This window comes from Callorhinchus milii, unplaced genomic scaffold (assembly GCF_018977255.1).
Source record: "Callorhinchus milii isolate IMCB2004 unplaced genomic scaffold, IMCB_Cmil_1.0 Scaffold6, whole genome shotgun sequence".
Classification (NCBI taxonomy): Eukaryota; Metazoa; Chordata; class Chondrichthyes; order Chimaeriformes; family Callorhinchidae; genus Callorhinchus; species Callorhinchus milii.
In genome coordinates, this window is record NW_024704747.1 from 7,026,497 (window position 1) to 7,051,314 (window position 24,818).

At 38.0% G+C, this 24,818-nt stretch overlaps 1 protein-coding gene across 1 annotated transcript in view; it reads left to right on the forward strand.

Moving 5' to 3' along the window:
- Positions 1-24,818, forward strand: part of LOC103180487 (low-density lipoprotein receptor-related protein 1) — a 552,054-nt gene that overhangs the window by 386,680 nt on the left and 140,556 nt on the right. Inside the window, exons 36-41 of the mRNA XM_042336207.1 lie at positions 439-573; positions 664-793; positions 3,536-3,662; positions 3,817-3,968; positions 4,233-4,357; positions 6,594-6,965. Coding sequence (XP_042192141.1) covers positions 439-573; positions 664-793; positions 3,536-3,662; positions 3,817-3,968; positions 4,233-4,357; positions 6,594-6,965 — 1,041 coding nt within the window. The remainder of the gene's footprint in view (positions 1-438; positions 574-663; positions 794-3,535; positions 3,663-3,816; positions 3,969-4,232; positions 4,358-6,593; positions 6,966-24,818) is intronic.

A 24,818-nucleotide genomic window follows, 5' to 3' on the forward strand; every position in this document is an offset into this window, starting at 1 on the left:
TCTTTTATTCCTTAAATTTCATCTATGATCTTATATAAGTAGTACTTAACAATAATTGGCATTATCAGCATTGCAGAAATATACTACAAATGTTATTGCATGCCTGTAAAAGCTTTGAAACCAGAGCTATATATGTAAAAAAAAAGCTCTGCAACTTGTTAAAATTAAAATTATGTTCAAAACTGTGACAACTCTATTAAATTAGCTTTACTATTTGCAATATCAGTTAGTGTGGTATTTTGAACCATACAAAAGGCCATACAAATGCAAAAGGCCTTTCTCTACATTAAAGCAAAAAAAAGGCAAAAGGCATCTTTTATATATTCATTTCATGAAGTAAAACTTTTCATGCAGTGACTAACCCATCCTTTTTGTCATAATTTCAGTGGAAAATTGATGACTTTCTTAAAATCTTAAATCCTGCAATTTTATTTGCAGCAAATGATACAATCTATTGGACAGATATGGGAAGGAGCACAATTAGCAGAGCCAAGCGAGATCAAACCTGGAGAGAAGATATTATCAGTAATGGCCTTGGAAGGGTTGAAGGCATTGCAGTGGATTGGATAGCTGGTGAGAGATTTTCTGCTCATTTTTCAATTATCTGCTAATGTTGTAGTTTCATAGAACATTAACGTTTATCTTTTTTTACATCTTTCTCAGGCAATATATACTGGACTGATCATGGCTTCAATATAATAGAAGTTGCACGATTTAATGGTTCCTTTCGTTATGTGGTAATATCCCAAGGACTTGATCAGCCACGTGCTATAACAGTGCATCCAGAAAAAGGGTAAAGCAAAGCTCTTTTTTATTCTTATTTCCTGATGGGCATTTTTTAGTGACCTTTATCATTTATATTCAGGTGCACATATTCTGCATTCCCCTCCTCTGCATTCCACTACATCTCCCCCCCAAATAAAGCAAACTTAGAAAACCCAGTAGAGCAATGTCACGCCCATTTTCTCATTCGGTCACACCTGACAACATAGCTGAAAGCTTACTGAGCACAGTCGGACGTATTTACCGAGGATAGCTTGATGACATTATAACGGATTCATTTTTGTGACATAAACTGTCCTGTCTTTTCCGGACAACTAGAAAATAGAAAACGTTGATTAATTAAAATTGAGTCTTTAGTACATCGACAAACAACTCCTGTCCAATGTGAAGTGCCACTTTGCATTTTTAGAAGGCATTTAATGAATTTACATTTGCTGTAAAAATGCAGTTTCGCAGAGCGAATTTCATTTCCCTGGAAAATCTTAGAACCATGCTTAAATTATTAAAAGAGAGTGCTCCAAAAAGAAGCCATGTGTTTACAAATATTGAATTCATAGAATTGTAGAATCTTACAGCACAGAAGGAGGCCAATTAACCCATCGTACCTGTGCTGGCTCTTTGAAAGAGCCCATTCCTGCTCGCTTATCCCAAAGCCCTGCAAATCTTTCCTTTACAAGTACCTATCCAATTCTCTTTTGAAAGCAACATTCTACTTTAAAATAAACATTTCCTTGCTGTGTGCTCTGTGGACTCTGTAAAAAGTTTTGAACTGAAGCCTTAGGATGTTAAAATAAGGTATTTGGAATTGTTCCTGACAATGGTCCTCTGACAGCACGATTCAAAGCCCACTTGAGTGCATAGGTTTCAAGACAAGGGCCTCCCCTTCCACTATGTGATCCTCTGGCCTCCAAGTCCTGTCCTGTAACTGCAATCTGTTGAACAAATGGACTCTTAAAAGTTGTTTAAATTTCAAAGGGTTACGAGACATGTATTAATCCTGATCAAGACTCCATCCTCGCCTAAATTTACTGGAAAAAATCCCATAGAAACTTCATCTCACTGCTGTTTGTGATTTCCTTCGAAGCAACACTACACATTAGTATCTCAGTGGGAAACCCTTTGAGACAATGTGATGTGATCATATCAAACAAGTATTAGTGTTAAAAAAAAACTGTATTGTGCACCAGTCAGTGGTGGACTGCATAGGGCTCAGCTGAAAGACACAGGGCTCTCTTCGACAACCTGACCAATGGATACAGTTTGGGAACTGGAAATATAAGTGAGATGTCACTCTCCTAATATCTTTACTTATTACTGCAAATCACTTGCAGCTGCATAAATTCACGTTGTGGGCAGATACCCACTGAAATACTAGTTTATGTTGCTAAATGAGCACCATCTCCTGGATTTCCTAATGTATTACAAGGCTAATTGACACTGGAAAAATCCAGGATTTTTTTTCATGAAGCTGCCAGTGTAGGCATCTACGATTTTAAAGCGTATCTATTTGTTTGTGGATCTGCCTTTTGAACATTACACACATGTAGTCGACCTAAAAAATATGTTGGGCAAACTTCATGGATTGTCAGCAGCGATGAATACTTTGCATTTCATAGCACATATGTCTTGCTGTCTGGCATGAGAGACAGAGATACTGCACACCATGTATTGATCAGTGCCTCTCAGGTCCCTGATAAATTTTGTTTGATAGCAAGATTTGTCTTTTTTTTCACCCATAAGGGACCCTTTACCTAGTTAAGCAATAAGGATAAAGTGCACAATTTGTTGACAAAAAATACTGCAAACATTTAAACTCTTGGTGTTATACAATGAAATATGATTGTAAAAACAGGTCTTTGGAAGGATTTACATCCTCCAAAATCAAAATATTACCTCACATACTGTATATCTGAGTGGATATGTCCTATCCCACTAGAAATGTAGGTTACTTCTTGCCACTTAATAGTACAATGGTTATAGCCCCAAAGGTTTTGCTTTGTAACATTCCCAGCTACATGCCTGTTATCAGATATGCAAATCTTTGCATTCAAAAGACGTTAATTACTAAAGCTATAATTTTTCATCATTCGCCCTCAGTCCCAGGCCTTAGAAAGCTATCGAACATTAGCATTGGAGCAATGAAGAGTAGCTTTGGGCTGTAACAATTAACATGATGTCATTTTGTATAGACACAGCTACTTGGTATATTAGTTGTTACTTTTAGATAAATAAAAATGTATACATTTGATATAGTGCTTTATTATGTTAAAACATCTCACATGGCTTCACAGAATGAGTTACTTTGAATAGTAGCTACTGGTATATAGACAACTGCAGCAGCTCATCAGTGCCAGAGGTATCTCTCATTCAACAATAAGGTTAATGGTGAATTAATTTATTTTTGGTACATTTGGATGAAGGTGAAATATTTGCTCAATTGCTATATCTTTGAAATAGTACTCTGGGAGTTTTGAAGTCCATCTAAATCATCTAGGCAGCAGATAGGATACTAGTTTGATGTCTTATCTGAAAGGTACCTCCAATAATGCAGTACTCCCTCACTAATGCAATGGAAATTAGATGATCAAGATGTGATGTGGGATGAAAGTGCTATCTTCTGATCCAGAGGAGAAACTGTTATCCACTGAATGAAACTGACATCCTATGGAAGTAGTCCACAGTGAATAAATGGCATATTCTGAAACAGGTGAATTTCATGTTACTATGTGATGCTTTAACTTGTTTATGATAGGTTCATGTTCTGGACTGAATGGGGACAGACTCCTTACATTGGAAGAGCGAGGTTAGATGGATCGGAGCAGAGAAGCCTTGTGAGCACCAACATTGTCTGGCCAAATGGAATATCAATCGACTACGAGGTTTGCTACTAAATTCAGTCAAGTGAACAGTGGGAACATATTCTCTCAATTATAGTTTAACAAGTTGTTTCTCCTTTGAGCTTCAACTTTTTTTAAAATTAGTCTAATGCCTCTAACACAGTCTGCTGAAGTTTACTTTGCAATTGATCCACAGGAAAGTAAATTATACTGGTGTGATGCCCGTACAGACAAGATAGAAAGAATCGACCTTGAGAGTGGAGAAAACCGAGAGATTGTGCTGTCAGGAAACAACATGGATATGTTTTCAGTTGCAGTCTTTGGGGTTTACATCTTCTGGTCTGACAGGTAATTTATTTTCCCATAAGTATTTAGGATTCAAAATGTTATTGCAGTGACAGCTTTTCTATCCATGGCGGATTAGCCCTATCCAGCAAGGTCACAATGAGAATCCCAAAACACCGTACTATTTCCTGAGGTGAAAGCACTTTTGATATTAATATTTGAGCCAAAGCAGCGACTTAAACAGAAGAGCACCCTGCAGTTCCTTTCCTTGTTAGGCAGTTGTTTTAATTATCAATTGTGTTAATGAACTACGTTAACTTTTGACAGAGCACATGCCAACGGATCCATCAAGAGAGGACTCAAGAGCAGTGCTGCGGATGCGGTAACCATGAGATCGCACCTTGGAGTAAATCTGAAGGGTGTTACGATTTTCAACAGAGCCCGAGAAAAAGGTCAATTCAGTTTTATAATTGCTTGAAATCTATTTTGTTCAACCCTACACTGATTTCTGTAACCAAAGACAGGTAGTTGGCTATTCCAATGCCCTCTCATCGGCCTTCCCAACTTTTCCTCCACAAGCTGCAGATCATCCAGAACTCTGCAGCTCGTGTCCTTCCCGCACCAGGCTCTATGACCCCATCACCCCCACCCTCGCCCGGCTCCACTGGCTCCCCATGCCTCAGAGGATCAAGTTCAAAATTTTCATCCTCACCTTCAAGGCCTTCCATGCCTTGCCCCCTCCTACCTCTCCAACCTGCTTAGCCCTTATCAATCTGTCCGTTCCCTCTGCTCAGCAGGCTCCGGCCTGCTCCATGTCGCCTGTCTGGCCTGCCCCACCATTGGCGGTCGGATCTTCAGCCTCTATCCCCCCCTCTCTGGAACTCCATCCGACATTCCCTTTGCCTCGCTTCCTCCCTTGCCACCTTCAAGGTACATCTCAAGACCTTCCCTTTCGATCATTCCTTCGGCCACCCTCCTACCCTCTCTGCCCTCCACCATCCCTAATCCCAACACCCCATCTGCTCAAGTCCTAATCCCTCACTGTTCAGTGTCTTGGGAAGTCCTCCCTACATGACAGGTGCTTTACAAATGTAATTTTGTATTGCATTGTAACCCTCATGTTTGTTTTTTGCCCTTTTCTCTACAAAGTGTTACGATTATACTTTGGGGAAAATAGATCTGTGCAAAAATATTGATCAGTAAAATGTTCTGCTCTCTCTGAAGGATTGTTCTCATTTGTAGAGTATTTAATTAAAATAACTTGCCTCTAATGTATGGTCCAATTAAATTAAACACACCTTTTTTTAACCCCATGCGAATTGCCAGCAATAGTTCAAGGAGACATTGATCTGATTTTGCACCAGTCATCCTCAGGTCCAAGCCTCTGTGTGTCTGGCACTCCAGTTTACTGTGACTCTGAAATTAGTATGGCTAGATTTCAGTCAAGCTGCATAATTTAGTTTCCCATACATAAATTAAAAGAGGAATGTTTAACAGTTGCTATGAGTGGAGGCGGTAGATTTCCCAAGGTTGATTAATGTTTCACTATTGGAATCTGAACTGTAGGCTTTAGCTCTGTTGGGCAGGCTATCCCAGCTGGAGGCTCAAGGTAATACTTAAAGGACAAGTAGAAGGATTTGCTGAAGAGAATTCTAGTATTAAAAGGAAAATAGCATATTATGATGTATTTTAAGCAATGGAACCATGGAGCTGTTACTTAACCTTATGACGTCTTATATTGCTTATGATAGCTAAGAGTCTGGGCAGCTATATGTTGAAACAGTTTGACTCACCAACATGATGTTCAGTAAATTGGTAGACTTTTACATCCACAATGCTTCACTTCCCTGGTTCAAATCAACTGTAGAGAGCATCTTAGGCTGTGTTTCAATCAGTGTTTCGTTTTCAAGAACTATGCTGCTGTTCTACAGCTCCACAATGGTTGGTGCTCTGTAAGCATCTAAACAGGTAATTATTTATTGTAGGTGCTACATGGCTTTACACTTGCAATCGATATGTAATTCAGCTGTTTTGAAACAGCAATTCACTTTGACCCATTTTTTTCAAGCTAACCATTATCCTTCAAACATTCAGCCTGCTCAAGTCAAATCCACCCATGAAGGACTGATATCAACTACTGCTAAGAACTTTTATATGTTCTTAATACTTTAACATAAGGGTGAAAAGTGCAGGCCAGCTTCAGGCACTACCATTATTCAGAAATCAGACGATATTTCAAAACGCATTTTAACTTTGATTTTTAATTGAAATGTGCTTGGGAGTACCACAGTTTACATAGAAGACTGAAAGCCAATCAAAGAGGAAGGCCTTGAGATTGACCTTGATGGAGGCAAGGAAAGAGATGAGGCAAAGTGACTCCAGGATAGAGTTCAAGAGTGTGGTGCAGAAAAGCTGATGGCCCAACCATCGATGGTGGGTGGTCAAGGAGGGCAGGACGGGGATGTGCCTACTAAGCAGAGGGAGAAGGCAGGTCGGTAAGGTTTTAGAAGGTCACAGAGGTAGGGTGGGGTACGATCATGGAGGGTTTTAAAAGTGAGGGTGAGGATGTTTAACTTGATCTTCTGGGAGGTGGGGAGCCAGTGGAGCCAGTCAAGAATGGGAGTGATCAGCTTGCAGAGCGAGATAATGAGTTGCGAGATAACAATGCAAAAAATATATCTTTTGCAGGTACCAATATCTGTGCAAAAAACAACGGTGGATGCCAGCAACTTTGCTTATACCGTGGAAATGGTCAAAGAACTTGTGAATGCTCATACAGTGTACTTGCTGAAGATGGGCTCAGCTGTCATGATTATGATGGCTATTTGCTGTATTCAGAAAGAACAATATTGAAGTCCATTCATCTGACAGATGAGACCAACTTAAATCCCCCCATAAGACCATACGAAAAGCCAGAATACTTCAAAAATGTGATTGCCTTGGCCTTCGATTACAGTCGAAAGACAGGAAAAACGAATCGGGTATTTCTGAGTGATGTTCATTTTGGAAACATCCAGATAATCAACGACGACTGGACGAACAGAGAAGTGATTGTGGAAAGTAAGTGAATACCTAAACTGCATGATCACTGTTCCAATTGTACCTTTACCACTGATAATTGAGTACTTGTCCTCTTACTCCGAACATTGAGCGAATGAAGGATTAGACTCTTCTTTTACACAAAAACTTTGCTTCCCACTAAACCAAAGTGTAAAAACATAAGACATTACAGAACAAGAAAAAGCAATTTCTATCACACTTTCCATAGGCCATGCAAAATTATTTGTATTGTTTACTTGGGTGAGTATAGGACTCAGGTGATTTTACGATTCAAAAATTTATGAATTTATGACTTATACGGGTTTTATTGTATATAAAATATAAGGGCTATTATTAATATTATTTGTCTTCTGTGGTTATTAATTTCAATTGGGTTATCTTGTTCTCAGGCAGATAATGATCCTGTTCATTTTCAAGGAGTGAACCAATACATTATCATTTGTTTTTTGGTGGGCATCTGTTTGATGTATACGCAACTGTGGAGAAAACAGAAGCTGTGTCATCATGGTAATAATTCTAATCCCAATACTGCTTTCACATTTTGGATCAACCCCTTTCGTGAGTTGTTTAAATAAAATTATTTGGCATTAATTTTTTAAAAAACAAATTCAAGCACAAATTCAAACACAAATCAAGAGTTAGATGAGACCAGCCTAAAGTATCAGAAGTACAAATTGTTTGTTTTGGTTAGAGACTCATGCTATGGTTTGTTTTGATCTGATTTGCTTACGGTTTTGCTCATAGCTCCAAATAATTTGGCTTGTGTCAAGACGGTGAATCAACTCAGTTATTCATGTGGAAAATCCTCTGGCTGTATCAGAGCAGATAGCACCGAGAATGACACAGCTGCTGCAAGAGAAGTGAATAGTGTCTGAGGGCACAAATCACAGAAGCAAGGGTTGGGGATAATTAATAATAATCATAACTCAAGTATTAAAGCAAACCCAACATGAAATGTGTGTGTGCCCACAAATAGGAGAAAGTGGAAATAGAGACATTATTTTGTCCAAAATCTTTATTAGCATTCCTGTATAGCTATATAAATGGTTGCTTTCTAAAAAGTTCCACTTACAATGCAAAACTAATCGGACCTCTGAAACTATTTTAACTTTGATTAAGTGGTATATTTCAGTGAGATGTGTCAGATGCAGATTGCTAGCAGGGATTACTAATAAAGACTTTTTAACAAGACATTATTAGCGGAAGCAAAGTGCTGTCAGGTCTCTTGTGTACAGCTGTCATTACTGTCATTTCACTCCAGTTTTCTTACATCTTGTGCTTAACGTGTTTTGTTCGTAGAATCATTTTGATACGTTTGACATTTAACTTTGTCACATTGATTGACAATCCAACACAGATTTTTTATCAAAAGTATTTTTTAATAGTTACTTTGGCCATTTTCAATAGATAACAATTTTCAAAATCAACATAAAATAATGGAACAAATAGACTGCTATGGTGCCTTACGTTTCTGAGGTTCTAGAAATAGATATGAAACTGTAAGGATTAAGATACTACACATTTTATTTTGCTAGCTGCTCTAAATACATTTCTCAACCAATCATATCTTTCATATCAAGACGGGACTTGGGCTCTGTTCCACTCCCCCTGAAAACTGCTGTTATCACACCCCTCCCCCAAAAATCATCTTCGATCCCTCTAATCTCTCACACTGCCGTCCCAACTTACCCTTCCTTGCCACGATCCTGGAACGCATTGTTGTAGGTCAACTTTGGTCACATCTGTCCCTCCACTCCCTCCTCGAGCCCCTGCCCACAGCACAGAGATAGTGCTTGTCAAAGTCACAAACGACATTCTCTCTCTCTGTGACTAGGGCTCCCTCTGCTTCCTCGTCCTCTCTGCCATGTCATCCTCCTCCATCGGCTCTCCTCCCTCATCCACCTTTGTGGGACTGCACTTGCATGGTTTGAGTCCTACTTAACCAACTCCCTCCATTTCATCTCGGAAATGGTTTCTCCTCCTGCCCCCACTTGGTCAACTGTGGGGTACCCTAGAGCTCTATTCTTGGCCCTCTACTTTTCCTTATCTATATGCGCCTTCTGGGCGATGTCATCCGTAGGCTCCTTGGTTCCCATCAACGTCTTCACTCCTGTGGATCTAAACTCCTCAACCTCCCAGGGCTCTCCCTCAGACTCACCGAACCAGTGTGCAATCTAGGCGTCAGGTTCGATCCCCAGCTGTCGTTCCTCCCCCACATCTGGGCCCTGACCAGGGACTGCCTTCGTCCACCTCTGCCATATTGCCCGCCTCCGACCGTACCTTATCCCAAATACAGCCGAATCCCTCATGCATGCATTTGTCACCTCCCACTTGGATTACTCAAATGAACTCCTTGCCGGTCTCCCCAGCTCCACTATTCAAAAGATCCAACTCATTCAGAACTCTGCCGCCTGCATACTAACCCGGACTAAACTCCGTACCCACATCTCACTGGTTCTGGCCCAGGCTCCACTGGCTCCACATCACTGAACGGATCAACTTCAAGATCCTCACAATCTACCACCCAACACCTCCACTCGACTGGCACTGGTCTCTTGCTCATCCCTCGCACCCTCCACCCCACCATCGGAGGTCATGCTTTCAGCCACTAAGCCCTGAACTCTGAAACACCATCCCACAGTCCCTCCGCCTTGCCCCCTCTCTCCCCTTTTTCAAATTCCACCTGAAAACCTTCCTCTTTGAACGTGCTTACGGCCATCTCCAATCCCCCCCCCACCCCCCACTGGTTCGGAGTCAGGCTCCGCACTGTCAAGCGTTCCGAGATGCTACCCTGCGTGGATGGCACTATATAAGTGCAAGTTGTTGTTGATGTTGTTCAGATTCAATGTTAAACAGCTGCCTATTCTGATTTTGAGGATCTAATGGTACTATTTTGAAGATGAGCAGGATACTTGCCTTGTGTCTTGACTGATTGTTTTCATTTATGTTATAGCAGTTTGGTGGATGTTGTTGGCACAGTTTAGCTGTTACAATTATATATGTAATAATTGTTACTAGAGTACAAAATAACTTATTGCGTGAAATATTTTGGAGTCCGATACAATGCTATATCAGTTGCAAGTAATTTTTAGCATGTTATTTTGTTATAACTTTTCAAGTAGTGAAATCACTCATATATATATTATATGCAGTATATATATAATTAATTTTAAGTAATAACTGAAGGTATGTTGTACTCTGGTGCTTCCATGTGCTGATTGGGATAGGTTTATATAATTGAGATAAAAACAGAAGTCCCTGGGAACACTCAGGCAGCATCTATGGTTTTCCAGCAGTATTTTGCCATTTGTATAATTGAGGTTGGTAGCTGTACTATCTCAGTAGCAGAACCAGCATTGTGTAATGTCGAAATCCATTTTAAGGTAATATTCATTCAAACTACAGTGGTATGCAATAAAACCATTGATTCATTGCTGCCATTTTATTACAGTATATAGACAATCAAGCAAAGAATGAGAAAAAATAAAATTGGATTCAGAAGACTTGGACCTTTTAGACAGCTCAAAATAATTGCTCATGTATATGTTAGCCAGAGAGGAAGGGAATGTTCATGTAATGAAAATGCTGAAGATTAACTCATTGATTAGTATGCTAGGCAGGGTGTACATGGATTCAACCCTAGTATGTTTTATTCTTGTTAATGGAACAAGGCTCAAGTCAGTTGATCCCATGTTATTAGTCTCATATCTTCATATCACTAAGGATAAATACCACTGTGGCATAAAACAAGGTCTTGATGGGCTTATGGAATGTGCAATAACGTTTGTAGGAGTTATGTTTATTTCATCATTATGACCTACAATTTAAAATTTTCGAAATTGTAGCATTACTTGTGGCCAAATTACACATACATTCTGAGACCGCTGTTTAGACTTTTGCATTAAAAAGGAAGTTCTTCCAGTGCATTTGCTTCCTGTTGCATTTTAGATCTAAGTTTGATGGTCACAGGAGATAGGTAAGGTAAGAACCAACAGTTAAGAGGAGCATTCGTTAAATTTGTTTTTAATCTGCAGTACTGTGTTTTGCAATACTATCCTTTATCAATGACAATCCTTTCACTCCTTTCACCTCAAACTGACAGAGTGAATGTTTCCACTGCAAAGTAACTACTAAATCATAAGATCATTTTGGATGAAGAAAACAAATCCGGTCCATGTGATCTCATCCCTTCGGAATATCAACTTTACCTTCCTGAAATTAGTTTGGGCAGTCTCAATCTGGTTGCCAGTATTTGTGAGCGAACAGCACAAAATTGCATTATTTAGTATTAAATTGACTCATTCGGAGAGTTCACAAAGTTAGCTCCTGTACAGAATGAAACACATCTGTCCAGCATATGATGCTCTACTTAAGTTGAGGCTGAAGTACATTGTTGGGATGTAAAGGTAGGTGGAATGTGATCCTGTGTCTACACCATTTTCTATCTCATGTGAGATTACTTTATAGATTCATAGAATTATGCAGCTCAGAAGGAGGCCATTAGGTCCATCGTGTCTATGCCGTCTCTTTGAAAAGAGCTACCCAAATCAATCCCACTCCGCCGCGCTCTCCCCATTGCCCTGCAAACGTGTCCTCCCCAAACAATTATCTACTTCTCTCCTAAAAGTTGTTATCGCCCACAAATATACAGTCAATTCACTTTACAGTCTATTCTGTGAAGCGCTTTGGGACGTCCTCCCGACGTGAAAAGCGCTATATCAAATGCAAGGATTATTATTATTATTATTATTATTATCGAATTGGCTTCCACCACCCTTTCAGGCAATGCATTCCAGAACCAAACAACTCGCTGTGTGAAAACATTTCTCCTCACCTCCCCTCTGTTTCTTTTAACAACTATTTTAAATTGGTGTCCTCAGGTTACCGACCCACCCACCAGTCATGTCAACAGTAAGTGTAAAAATGTAGAGAAAAAAACGTTGTTCTCCAACTCCGATATTTCCAACATTTATGAACACAGAATTGACAGAAAAAAAACAACCTGTACCTTGTGCTGTATTTGAGAAGCAGAAAGATCTGTAGGACTTTCACCAATTAAAACTTGTAAGTCTGACCTTTGAAATAGTTGATGCCCCAGAACTTGAATAGTGGACATTTGTGCTAATATTGGAACACCAAACTTGGTGCTCCCACTGGTTAATATGGTTAAAAATGAGACAGATTTAAATTTTGGTTGAACCAACTTCATTATTTTTGAAATCTAGTATTTTGCCTGATTTTCAATTTTTTTTCAGCTGCAGCCAGAGTGATTTAACAATGGAGAAGAGACTACATTTTAAGTTTCAAAGACCTGATGTTGTGTCTCTCAAATGTTTAATGTATTCTTTCCCAGGTGTACAGACAGAAGTAGGCTAATGGTTTCAGTTAACAGGATGTGACATTTCAGAGCTGAGCTTGGTTGTATAGAAAGGGCATTTTTTTAAAAAAATATATAGGACTTGACATTGATGTGTTAGATACTGGGTCAATCTTACAGCTGACAAAGTACAAATGAAGTGTTGTGCCCAGAAATACAATTGCCACTTTGAACCTTAAGTGTTAGGAGCCGAGCAAGAGAATGTATTGTGCAGAATACTGTGAAAGAGCTTCTGATTTATTGGAAAGGTAAATAATGCTACATTTACTGAGATATTTGCTATTGGGAGCAAATTATTCTTTCAAGCCTAATTCCTTTCAAATTACCAGCCCAACAGAGTTTCAAGGTACTACTTGTGTTTCCCTAACATACAGCTTCCAGCAGACAATCTTATTGTGGAATTGGAAGGGAGCAGCATACTATGGAATGCAAAATCTTCTGGCCTGTGTGAAATTTCCATCCATTCATAATACTTTTTTTCCTGTGTATTATAACCCTAATATCGAAGAAAAATTTAATGTGGAGTCCTGTAGCATATTGGTTAGAGCATTCACCTCACAAGAGAGAGGAACTGGGTTTATGATATATAATATAAACAATGTTTTATGTAAAATTGTAATGAAGTATATTTTTTCTAATATATGTACATGTACACAGAGTGCATCCCTAACTAAAACAAAAAGCTAAATTATTTGTTTTCCCCTCATGCATCCAGTAAATGAAACCTGCAAATACAGCCAAGCACACTGCATCTTAACAATGCATCTCACTTGCTTCCCTCCACATCATATACATTCACACACAGCACTGATGCAGCCAGAGTCACCCTCTAACCCTCCACTCAAATAAATGATTTTATTTCAGAAAATCTGATTTCTCTCTATTGTCAGATTGAGAAATGTAACATTACGGCTAGCAATAACCCTCTTCAACTAACTTGCTAGAGTAATTTGTAGCATTTTCCTTGTTCATTGACAGCCATCCTTCGTTAATGACATCTCATTCTACATGTGTATTGGCTCTTCGAATATGCCAAGTAAATAAAAGTTTGAGTCAAGAAAGGCTTCCATTCAACAGATTTTCACCTAATATGATAACGTTTTCAAGATGAAACCCATTTTAACCAATGGTTTTGAAATAAAGAAGTGCCCCTTATTGTATTGACTTTCATCCATATAGAGTGATTTACAAGTGTGAATTTATATATCTGAATTAATTTTGTCAGCTAATTATTTATGTAGTCTTCCTATTCCTATTGAACAGTATAATAAACCCTTAAGATAAAACACGAGTATTTTTGTACCATTTAATGTGGATAATTTCAGTATTAAGCCATTAAGCCCTTCCAATCCTTTAAAGCAAAGAATTCCACTCCAACTTTAAACTGTGCAGTTACAAGAATGCATGTTAACTTTATTCCTCAGAGAACTGTGCTGCATTGTGAGCCTGATTCTGTTGTGTATAAACCACCACTGAACTCCACTTTTGACATGAAAAGTGGACTGAAACATTAACTATCTAGAGATGATTTTGTCTCTCCCCCCCACCCCAAATAAAACCCTTTGTTTTGCATTAACATTATAAGCTTGTTCTGATTTCTCTTCCTTGGTCTCATGGGAGGTTATTAAAACATCAGGAAGTTGAGTGCTAGTTCAATTTACAAATCTGATGGGACAGTTACTTATTTAACAGAATAAATTTAAATAATATGAATGCAATAAAAATGAAACCTAATCTCATTCCATACTGATGTAATAAGAGAATATTTATTTATTCCAAGTGCCTAGCGATAAAAAGTGAAAAATGCCAGAAGCCTAAATTGATGCTTAGAACTGCCTTGTGCCTCTCTGCTCAGCAACTTTGTGGGCACAGACTGGTTGGAATGTTGAATCCTCTACCAAAAACTATTGTTGGAACAAAATCAATAAATGCTTTCAAAAGGGAATCAGATAGATGCTTGAAAAGAATATTAAACTGTTGGTATAGAGATTAGACTGGAAGGAGAAAAGCATGCATATAGATTTTGTGGGCTGAATGGCTTGATTCAGTATATCCTGATTTCACAGCATATACTGTAAAGTGTATTTTGTGGGTGAAACGCAGCTGTCAGTTTGCACACAGCAGTGTCCCACAATCAGCCATGGAGTGAATGACGTATTTTAATTTTTTACTATTTATTTCATTGTGTTTTTTTAAAACGGGCTCAGATCTCATTGCTTTACTTAAAATATTTGATATTCAAATTGTGTGATACAGATGTGTTCTGATTCTCTGTAATATAAAGAATCTAATTAAATTGCACTGTTCACTCATTCTCTTTATGGATCTTTTAACATTTTACTTAGGCTGAAAATATTGGGAACCCAATATTGCCTAATGTTTCAAACTTATCTGTACTGCTTTCTTACAATCCAGTCAAATAAATCATTGAACACATGCACATAGCTAAATTCTCATCTCAGATCTGCACAAAGTAAAATGGTTAATAGAACCAGAAACATTTACAGCATGGAAGGAAGGCATTTAGCCCAAAATATCTGCACTGGCTCTCAGAAAGAGCTTTGTCATTAATCCCAGTCTCGTGTCTTTTCCCCATATCCTTTTACATATTTTTGTCTCTTCCGAGTGGAGTCCTGTAGCTCAGTGGTTAGAGCACTCGCTTTGCAAGCGAGATACCTGGGTTCAATTCCAGGCAGGGCGAAACCTTGGGCAAGTTTTCTTACTCCACACACCTAATAATAATCCCTCCAAAACAATAATAAATTGGTCATTTTCAATCCACGACTGTTTGTGGGACACTGCTGTGTGCAATTGGCTGCTGCGTTTCGCCCACAAATATATGGTCAATTCACTTTACAGTCTATTTTGTGAAGCTCTTTGAGATGTCGAGAAGACGTGAAAAGCACTATATCAAATGCAAGGATTATTATATTGTATTCTGATATTTGTTTAAGTCCCTCCTAAAAGCTATGGTGCATTTTGTCTCAAACAAGATTCAAGATAGAGCACTACATATCCTAACAGTGCTGCATTATTAAAAAAACTATTAAAATAATAAGGTCATCCACAGGAATGGTGCATTACAGTCTTACTTGGATAAAATTGGAAGGAAAATTCTGCAAGAAACAAGTGTTTTTCATCACTAAAATATCTGTTTTAGAATCAGGCCTGGCTGATTGTGAAGTTAACACTGATGTTAAATTAACATTAAACCCAAGAAGGAAGGTGAAGGATGGTTTAGATTTAGATTTACTTTACGCAGAGAATTGTGAACATGAGAACACACTATCCAGTGGAGGCCAATTGTATCAGCAAATTCAAAATAGAAATATTCTTCAGTTATTTACAAAGGAATCAATTGAGGGGTGTAAGAGATAGCATAGTGTAGGAGTGTTTTTCTTTAACTTTGGACCTGCTTTTTCCTAGGACTGTGTGCTTTACTTTCCTTAGAGGAGGAGTTTAGCATGGATAGTACTTTTTAACATGATATTCCGCACAGGTACTCATTTTAAAGTCATTCAATCCCTGGAGTAAATGAGCTGCTGCTTTTCTGCTGATAAAATGTGATCAGTGGTTGCATGTCCTGCCCTCTGTGCTGACTTGAATCCTATAACAGATCCACATGATTTAAACGCACAGCTAATTATTACCTTCCAATCTTCCGTGCAACACAGGAGGTTCAAGTTTATTGCAGGGTGGGAGGGCAAAGTTTGTTTTTCAAACCTTTTTATTTTACAAAGATGAAACATTACATTGAGATGAACAATTATTATTTTCTGAATTTTTATGCCTTATCAAATAAATTGCCTTCCAATGATCAGATGTACAAAGGACCAAGTACATCAGAATATATTACACCTGAACTTGACTAGGCTCTCCTACTGTCTCACTTATTAGAATTCATATTGTCACTATCAGTTCACAGAATGTAGAAACAACTTTTAATGAGCTGATTCGGCTCTGCATTCTTGGTACTCATTTGATGGCGCAAGGGCCCATTGTACATGTCTTCCCTTTCATTAGTGTTCCTTGGCATATTTGCTCACTCTGGATTTCCATTTATGACCTGCCAAGCTGTGAGATATTGACCAAGCTGGGACTCACTCCCTTTATGATCTCTAGCAATAGTCAGGAAATTGCTACTTGAAGGTAGGTCTTATCTTTGCTTCCTAAAGCAAGGTGTATTTCAACTCACAGTCTAGTCTGACACTCCAATACAGTGGTGAGGGATTGTGGCATTGCTGGAGGTGTCGCCCTTTGAATTAGGCATTAGTTCAGTTGAACATCAAAGATCCCATGGCACTTTATGAAAAGGAATAGCAACCAACAATCTCGGATAAAGCTGATCATTCACTTCATAACAATTTTGGTACATGACTGCATACAAATTGGCTGCCCTGCTCACCTACAAAATAGTCTTCTCAATAAATCCTGTGAATTGCTTTGAGATATTCCCATGACATGAAACACTCCATATCAAATGCCAGGATCATTATTATTGGAGAAAAGGCCCTATTAAAATCCAAATATTTAATAAAAGGTTTGAACTGTATTTTTCTCTCTCTCTCTCATCTGTGGGCAAACACCTAGCTAATGCTTAGCAACAGTCCACATTAGAGTGATTGATGTTAGGATGAATTAAATCAGGGGCTCGCTGGGTGGGAAAATCGTGACTGTGGTCTCCATCACTCTAAAGAGCATATTGCAACAATCTTGAGACTGTCAGTTTGAGGAAGACATTGCTTGGAATTGTGATGCTAAACCTCACTGAAATTTATAAAATAATAATAATCCTTGCATTTGATATAGCGCCTTATCACATCATCAAGGTATCTTAAAGCGCTTCACAGAATATACTGCAATGAATTGACTGTATATTTTTTGGGCAAAATGCAGCAGCCAATTGTGCACAGCAGTGTCCCACAGACAGCTGTGGATTGCATGACCAAATTGTTTTTTTTTTGAGGGATTATTATCCCCAGAAAGGCAAGCTGCCAATTGACTAATTAACTCGGTTCCTATTTACTGCTAGGTAAAAAGAGTCGCATGGAGTAAGAAAACTTGCCTAAGGTTTGGCCCTGCTCGGGAATTGAACCCGGGTCCTCTCACTTGCAAGGCAAGTACTCTAACCAATACGCTACAGGACATGCATATTATGCAATGGCACCACTAGGGCCAAACTGATAAGCCAAGTTTTAATATCAATACTATTGATTAAATAATTATCTCACTTGCTACTTGATTTTCCAATAGTATGTTAGGCAATTGTGTTTTCTTATGAATTTGTGATCTTCCAATTAAACTCACATCATACTTGACGTACAATTTTTAATTAAGTTATTGAATGTTTAATGCCTCACCACCATTCATTCTCTTTTTTATGGAATAATATGAATCAAATAGGACTATAAAAACAAAGCAGAAACCACAAAATATTTAGCTATCTAATATCTGTATACATAACAAAGAAAGGTTATGATTGTTAATTATAGTAGCATCCGATTGACTGAATCCAAAAGAAGAACTTTTGTGGTCCAGCATATTTTTGCAATGATAAAACATTTTCAGCCGCTGTGCTTACTCATCCATATACAAATGGGAGTAAAACGTGATGCTGCATAAAAGATGTGATTATTATTGAATGTGTTACAGAGTATCGCATTTGTCAGCTTGGCCCAGCAGATAGCACCTCCTGCCTCTGTGTCAGAAGGTTGGGTATTCAAGCCCCAAGTCAAGCTGTCAACGGGCTTGCTCCCCCTTACCACTCTGACCTCCTAACCCCATATCAGGCTGTCTGTTTGCTCTGCTTGATGGACACCGGCCTGTTTCAGGTCCCCCGCACTTCATGCCCCAGCATTGATGGGTCAGGCATTCAGCATCTCTGCTCCCACAATCTGGAACTCTGTCCCACAATCCCTCCACCTCACCCCTTTCTTGCCTCCTTCAAGTCATGTCTAAAGACCTTCCTGTCCGACTGCGCCTTCAGCCACCCTCCAATACCACCCCTCCTGCCCTCCACCCTTCCTGACCCCAACTCCCAGCTCGGGTCCCTGATTGTCCAGGGCCCTGGGATATCTTTCCGACGTGAAGGGCGCTATACAAGAGTCATTTTTTGTTGTTGTTGTTGTTTGAGTTCCCAATCTGGGCTGATGGGGGAGCACTGCCTTGTTGGAATTCCTGTGATTCGAACGAGTCATTAAACCAAACTTGTGCAGACATTAAAGGTCCCATGATAATGCAGTTACTCAAAAAGAGAAAAGAATATCTCTTGACGTCCTGGCCAACAGTCCTCAGGATAAAGTGGTCAGTTACCTAATCGCAGTTTGTGGATTATTACTGCGTGGAACATAGTCGCCACGTTCAACTACAAATACACAGTCACTGGAGTTTGCAGTAAATCCATTTCTTTGGATGCTAATTGAGTTAAACTAGTATCCTGTGAAGCTTCAGTGAAAATACAGTTATATATATTTCAGGAAGTTAGTATTCCAGTATTCACAAAATTGTTTTTACAATTATCATTTTAATGTTATAAAGAACAGCTTTTTTAATATAAAGGCACAAAGGACAGATTTATTTGATTTTAAGATATTACCTGCCTCATATTGCTAAAGATCCAATTAATTTTGCTTGGTGTGATAGAAAAAAAAGTGACAGCTCTTGTATTGTGAATAAGAGGACAGATTTATATGGAATGCTGTCGTCGTCAATCATATCTTTGCTCAAGATGCTGAAAGCAATTACTTTTATTTAGATTACGTTCAATCCTTATACATAAAATCACTTACCTTAAATTATAGTGTTATAAACCCAGTAGGAACCAGTACACTCAACCTTGAAGAAAATAATATCAATCACTTATAATAAATGTTGAATAAATATGGACTGGTGCACTGGTGTAATTTGTTTTCTGGTCTGAAAAACATACTGTGCTTATTATGTGACATCAGTAGGATGTTGCAAAAGGTCAATTCAAGGCAGTGCAGAGTTTATAGCCCACCGCAGCATGGCTATGAAACCTGTAAAGCCCTGCACTAAACAGCTTTGCATTTCCCACAGGCGATGGGTTCAGGAATGAATACTGAACCGATTTTCAGTCTGCACTGTTCAACAGTAGGATGTGTGTGACAAAGATTACTTTTACAAGGAACTATTCCCACGATGTCACTCTTAACGATCCTCAAGACATCCTGAGAAAAAGCTTGTTTAATATAGGCTCTTCTGGCATTGATTAGCTGTCTGTCTGTGCTTTCAGAAAGTCAGTTGAAGAGCAGCGTGACATTATTTACAAGCTGCATCTTCACTACAGATTGTAATCCATCATCGTTAACCCCTGTAAATGTGATAGATGGCATTTGGCAGGGTAATGATGTGATCACTGTAGCATTGCCTTACTAAATCATAAACTGTTACTTTTTGTGTTGTAGGTATTTAATCAGTTACACACCCTATATCTGTTTCTATTCAAAAAAATTACCAGCATTAGATAAAATCAATGATTTTGTTTCTACCCTTCTAATTTATGAGTCAATGAATCTGTTGTGAACTACAAAATGCTTCTGATAACATTTATGAATTATAGGTAGTTAGAAAATGTGCACATATGAGTGAGATCCGTACCTTTTTCTTCGTAGCACAAGGAATACTAACTGATCTGTGTCGTAGATAGTATACAGTGTTAGATCTAATGCATTTTTGCACAGTTTTATCTTGGTATGCATACATTTTAGTTTGCTCCTAAGATTGCAGTTTGTCAGTAATTAATCCATATAGAACTGTACCTTTGAGATTGATTCTGGGGTACTACTGCTATTTGTCTGAATTAAGCACAGGTTTGCAGATGCCAAGACTGTATCTTGAAGAAACCAAATTGGCTGATATTCTCAGCATGTATTTGAAATTGAAATCTTTTTGTAATTGTTTAGGCAGTTTCAATGGGCTTTGACTGTTGTTAACCTGAATTTGGGACTCATGCCAATGTTTCCAGCATGTGTTGTTTAGAACTAATTATTATGCCTTGTTTGTTTACAGTGTAATGGGGGCATATCTGGTGTTGATCTGCCTAAATTCTCTTGTCATTACACGTGAAGATCTCCCCAAAGTACCTGGATCCTTGTGCTTAATCTTTTCTATTGTGACACACATTAAATACCACAAAATAAATATGAGATCAATGATTCCTTACCATTAGCTTTTATGAAAATATATGAAAATGGGATTCAACTGTAGTGGGTAGTAATAATTTTAAACTCTGATGGCATTTTTAAAAAATCTTTAGAACACTTTAGTTTAAAATAAATAGAATGATGATCTGTTCATTATTTAACGTTAAATATTTGCAATTTCTAACCTTGCAAGCAATCATTTCCATAGAAAAATTAATCTTGCTATTCTGAGTGATCAAATGATAATAATAATGCTCCTTGCATTTGATATATCATGGCTTCTAGATGTCTCAAAGCACTTAAAATTAAAATTACTTACATTACTTAAAATTACTGTATATTTTGTGGATAAAGCACGGCAGCCAATTGCACACAGCAGTGTCCCACAAACAGACGTGGATTCAGTAACCAAATTATTACTTTGTTTATTTTTGAAGGGATTATTACCCCAGAAAAGTGATCCGCCACCTGACTAATAACTGGGTTCCTACTTACTCCTAGGTAAACACAGGCATGTGGATTAAGGAAACTTGCTTAAGATTACCCCCTGCCTGGGAATTGAGCCCAGGTCTCTCACTTGAGAGACAAGTGCTCTAATCGATATTCTACAGGACTCCACAAATACCTGTTTTTTTAAGTGAAGAGGTTCTTCCTGCTTCATTACAATTGTTATCAATTAAGTTATTTACTGAATTGATAGGCAACTTCTGGGAAGTGCAGCCAGGTAACCACTGTTACTGAAAAACCTGATGTAGTAGAAATAGTGATACAATATTCAATGGGCGTTCTATTCCATATTACAGGGAAATTTGGGTATCAGTGGTTATCGGATAAATCCGTTGGTCATTTTACGCCACCTGGGGATACCAGTAAAGTGATATTACCTGTCCTAGGTACAGTAACCTTCCTGGATCAACAATAAAAACTTCAAGTTGTGTAGCACTTTTCACATAAGGTAACATCTGAAAGGGATGGTGGAAATTGAAAAAGCATTTGGGGAAAAGATAGCATGAATGTTATCTCTGACTGGAGAAAAAGGATATTGAAGTGTAAGCTGTGCTCCTACAGGTAATTCCATATGTGGCACTTCAACTCACAAGAACTCAGTTTTGACTTGAGATGGCTTTGGAGTAGTTTTCTCTCTGTTCTTTGTGAAGCACATGCAATTCCCTAGTGGAGGGAATGCTACTTAAAGAGTTGCTTTTTCCAGTGCAAGGTTCCATTTACACTAACACTGATCACAAAATATCAGTGCCCTTAAACGCTCTTGGGCAGCCCAATGCAGCACTCAAATACATGAAAAGAGCATTTTCAAAGAGATAACATTTTATTGGTATTCTCATCGAGGCATTTTTCAATACTCTCACAATTATGACATTTGTTCTAATCTCACGTTAATTTGTATAAAGAACATGTTCACCATCTGCTTGTATTAGTTCTGTCGACTAGATGTCAGTTATAAACTATCCACGGTGATAGTGGCATTTCCACCTATGTTGGTGTTGGTGTCAAAAGCAACAACAACAAATTATATTTGTATAGCGCCCTTCACATCAGGAGAACATCCCAAGGTGCTGGACAGTCAGGGATTTGGAACCGAGCTGGGGGTTGGGATCAGGAGAGGTGACTTTTTTTTTAAATGGGAAGTAACTAAAACAGTCTGATTCTTCCAATTATTTTTTGTATACATTTACTACCCGGCCCATTCTTTATTAACATAGAAAAAAAAAACAGTGTTTTGATGGAAAAAACACTTTACCCAACAGACCACATCCTTCTAATACTTTTCAGCTAGTTTTCTTCCCTTACCGGAATTTGGTTTTTTAATGTGTATTGAAAGCAGGGAATGCAACTTGGTCTATAATTACATTAAATAAGATTACTGAAAATGTCTTGGAATGCCAATTGACAAGGCCAACAATTGTGCTTCTCTCATATATTTGAATCTCTCATCAGATTAAATAGGGTCAATAAAACTTCAACAAGGGTACATTAGGGTCAAACTTGTGGCATTTCTTAACAACTTTCTATATTTAGTTCTGATTGTGTGTAGCCTCATCCACTAACTTATTTTCCTTTTAATGTATGATAGAATGTTATTATGTACAAACTGTTGCTTATGAAAATGTTGCGCTTACCCTTATGGATACTAAGCTTTTAAGCTGAACAATGATAGTTTCCTGGAAAATGTTCTCAAAGCATTTTCCTCACTGACTCTGGTCTATTCCATGATTCATATCTTGCTCTTCCAATATTAATATCTAAATTGCATGAACATTCCTTTGGGTTTAAGTGAAATTTCTAGACCTATTAACCAGACCTATTAACCAACGAATAGACCTATTCCTTTGCTCATATTTTCCGAAATTCTGGGATGAATCCAGCTCTGTGAAGTTTCCCTGTCACACTTTAATGCTTTGAATTTCTTCTAAATCAGTACAAATAAAATTCTGCTAACTTTTTTGCTTTCACCACCAATTGTAAAGTTGCTGTTGGAAATGGGTTAATCACATTAGTACTTCGAAAACTTTCTTCTCATACCTCTGCCAATAGATTCCAGCACATGCTTTGCTTACAATGGTGTGAGATCCAAATATTGGGGACAACTGGGTGTGAATTGGGGAATGCCAGAGTTTAATCAGTTAAAAAGGTCTAACTATAATAATAATAAACCTTGCATTTGTTATAGTACGTTATCACATCTTCAAGGTAAAATAAAATAATCCCATTCCTTTCTCCAATACCTGTAGCACTTTTATACTCTTGAAATCAGACTGGCTGAAAATGTCTACCGTATAACTAGTTAATTTCCAATTAGTTCATATTATATTTTATCTGTAAAAAGATACACATTTTGAAAGAAATTTTCAAAATACTATGATTACACAGGAACATGGGAAAACAGAAACAGGAGGAGGCCATTAGTCCATCAAACCTGTTCCACCAGTTTTATATTTTGGCAAATCTTTTAAACTCATTGCCCTGACTATTTTCCATAACCCCTTAATACTTCTACCACCAAAATATCAGTCTACCTCACTTTAAAATATTCTCATTAAATACACAGTCACCACACTTTACAGTAAATCCTGTGAAGCTCTTTGAGCCATTTGAGCCACATAATAAGGCATTGTATCAAACGCAATGATTATTATTAAGTATCCTTACCATTAATTAATGTCAACGTACATATGAGTCTTTTTACTTTGGCTCTCAGACCTGCACAGGCTCTTGAAGTCTAAATTTGTGAGTTAATTTCATATTGATGTTGAAATATTTTTAAAGGTTTTTTTTTGGTGATGGAAATATTCTGAGATGGGGAAATCCGAAGGAAGGAAACAGCATGTTCAGTTGCAAAGGTGTTCAATTGAAATGTGATCTGCACAGAGGAAGTGCAATGAATATCTATTTCTGGACTTTTGGTGACTGGTGACAGGATATTTTAATCTCATCAATAAGGATTATAGTGGAAGTTGTGAAGAAGATTTTGTTCGGAAGTTATCAATCGTGATGTAATGTTATGTGGCTGATAATGGGATCGAGAACTGTAAAACAAAACACAGGTGATGGATGTAATGGATAGATTGGAACCTAAGCACATACAATACATAAAATTGGTGGTGGGCAGTTAAGTACTGGAAAGGACAGGGTAATATATCAGACACATCAATGATAACATCTGCGTTTCTTTACCATTGAAACAACCACTGTGGTTCCTTACTGACTCGGCATGAGGTCCAGTAGATACATCAAAGTCACTATCAAGGAGAGAGCTTTGAAACTTCAAGAATTAATCTAGTGTTTATAGACATCCTGGGGACACATTTCCTATTGTTTACACCATTTTGATGAACTAACTTGAAGGAGAGGTCAGCTTCAGGAGCGTTCTTCTGGAGCATTTATATTGCATTTCACTGATAACTAAATCTGCCTCTTTTCAAATAGTGAAGTGACCTCTTGTATTATTTCTCTATTGTTACAATGTTCCTACCGCTGACGTGCATTTGGATCACCCACAATAAAAGCAGTGATTTGAATTATTTCCTGACTTCCCAATGTAGGGATTAAAACAATTTGATTTGGCTGCTTTAATGTCAACAAATGTATTACAGTGCTTTCTATAGAAAAGCATAAAATGCATCCAATTTCACTCCAGAATGAAATACTTTAAAATATGTGTTTGCATATTAGAAATCTACCTCAAATAATAATACTATTAAAGTTATTATTAAAAGCCTAAATACAGTAGTTAGACTAATGGCTCAATGGCCACCCCGGGGTCAGTTACTGCTGAAGTGTATATACCAGAAT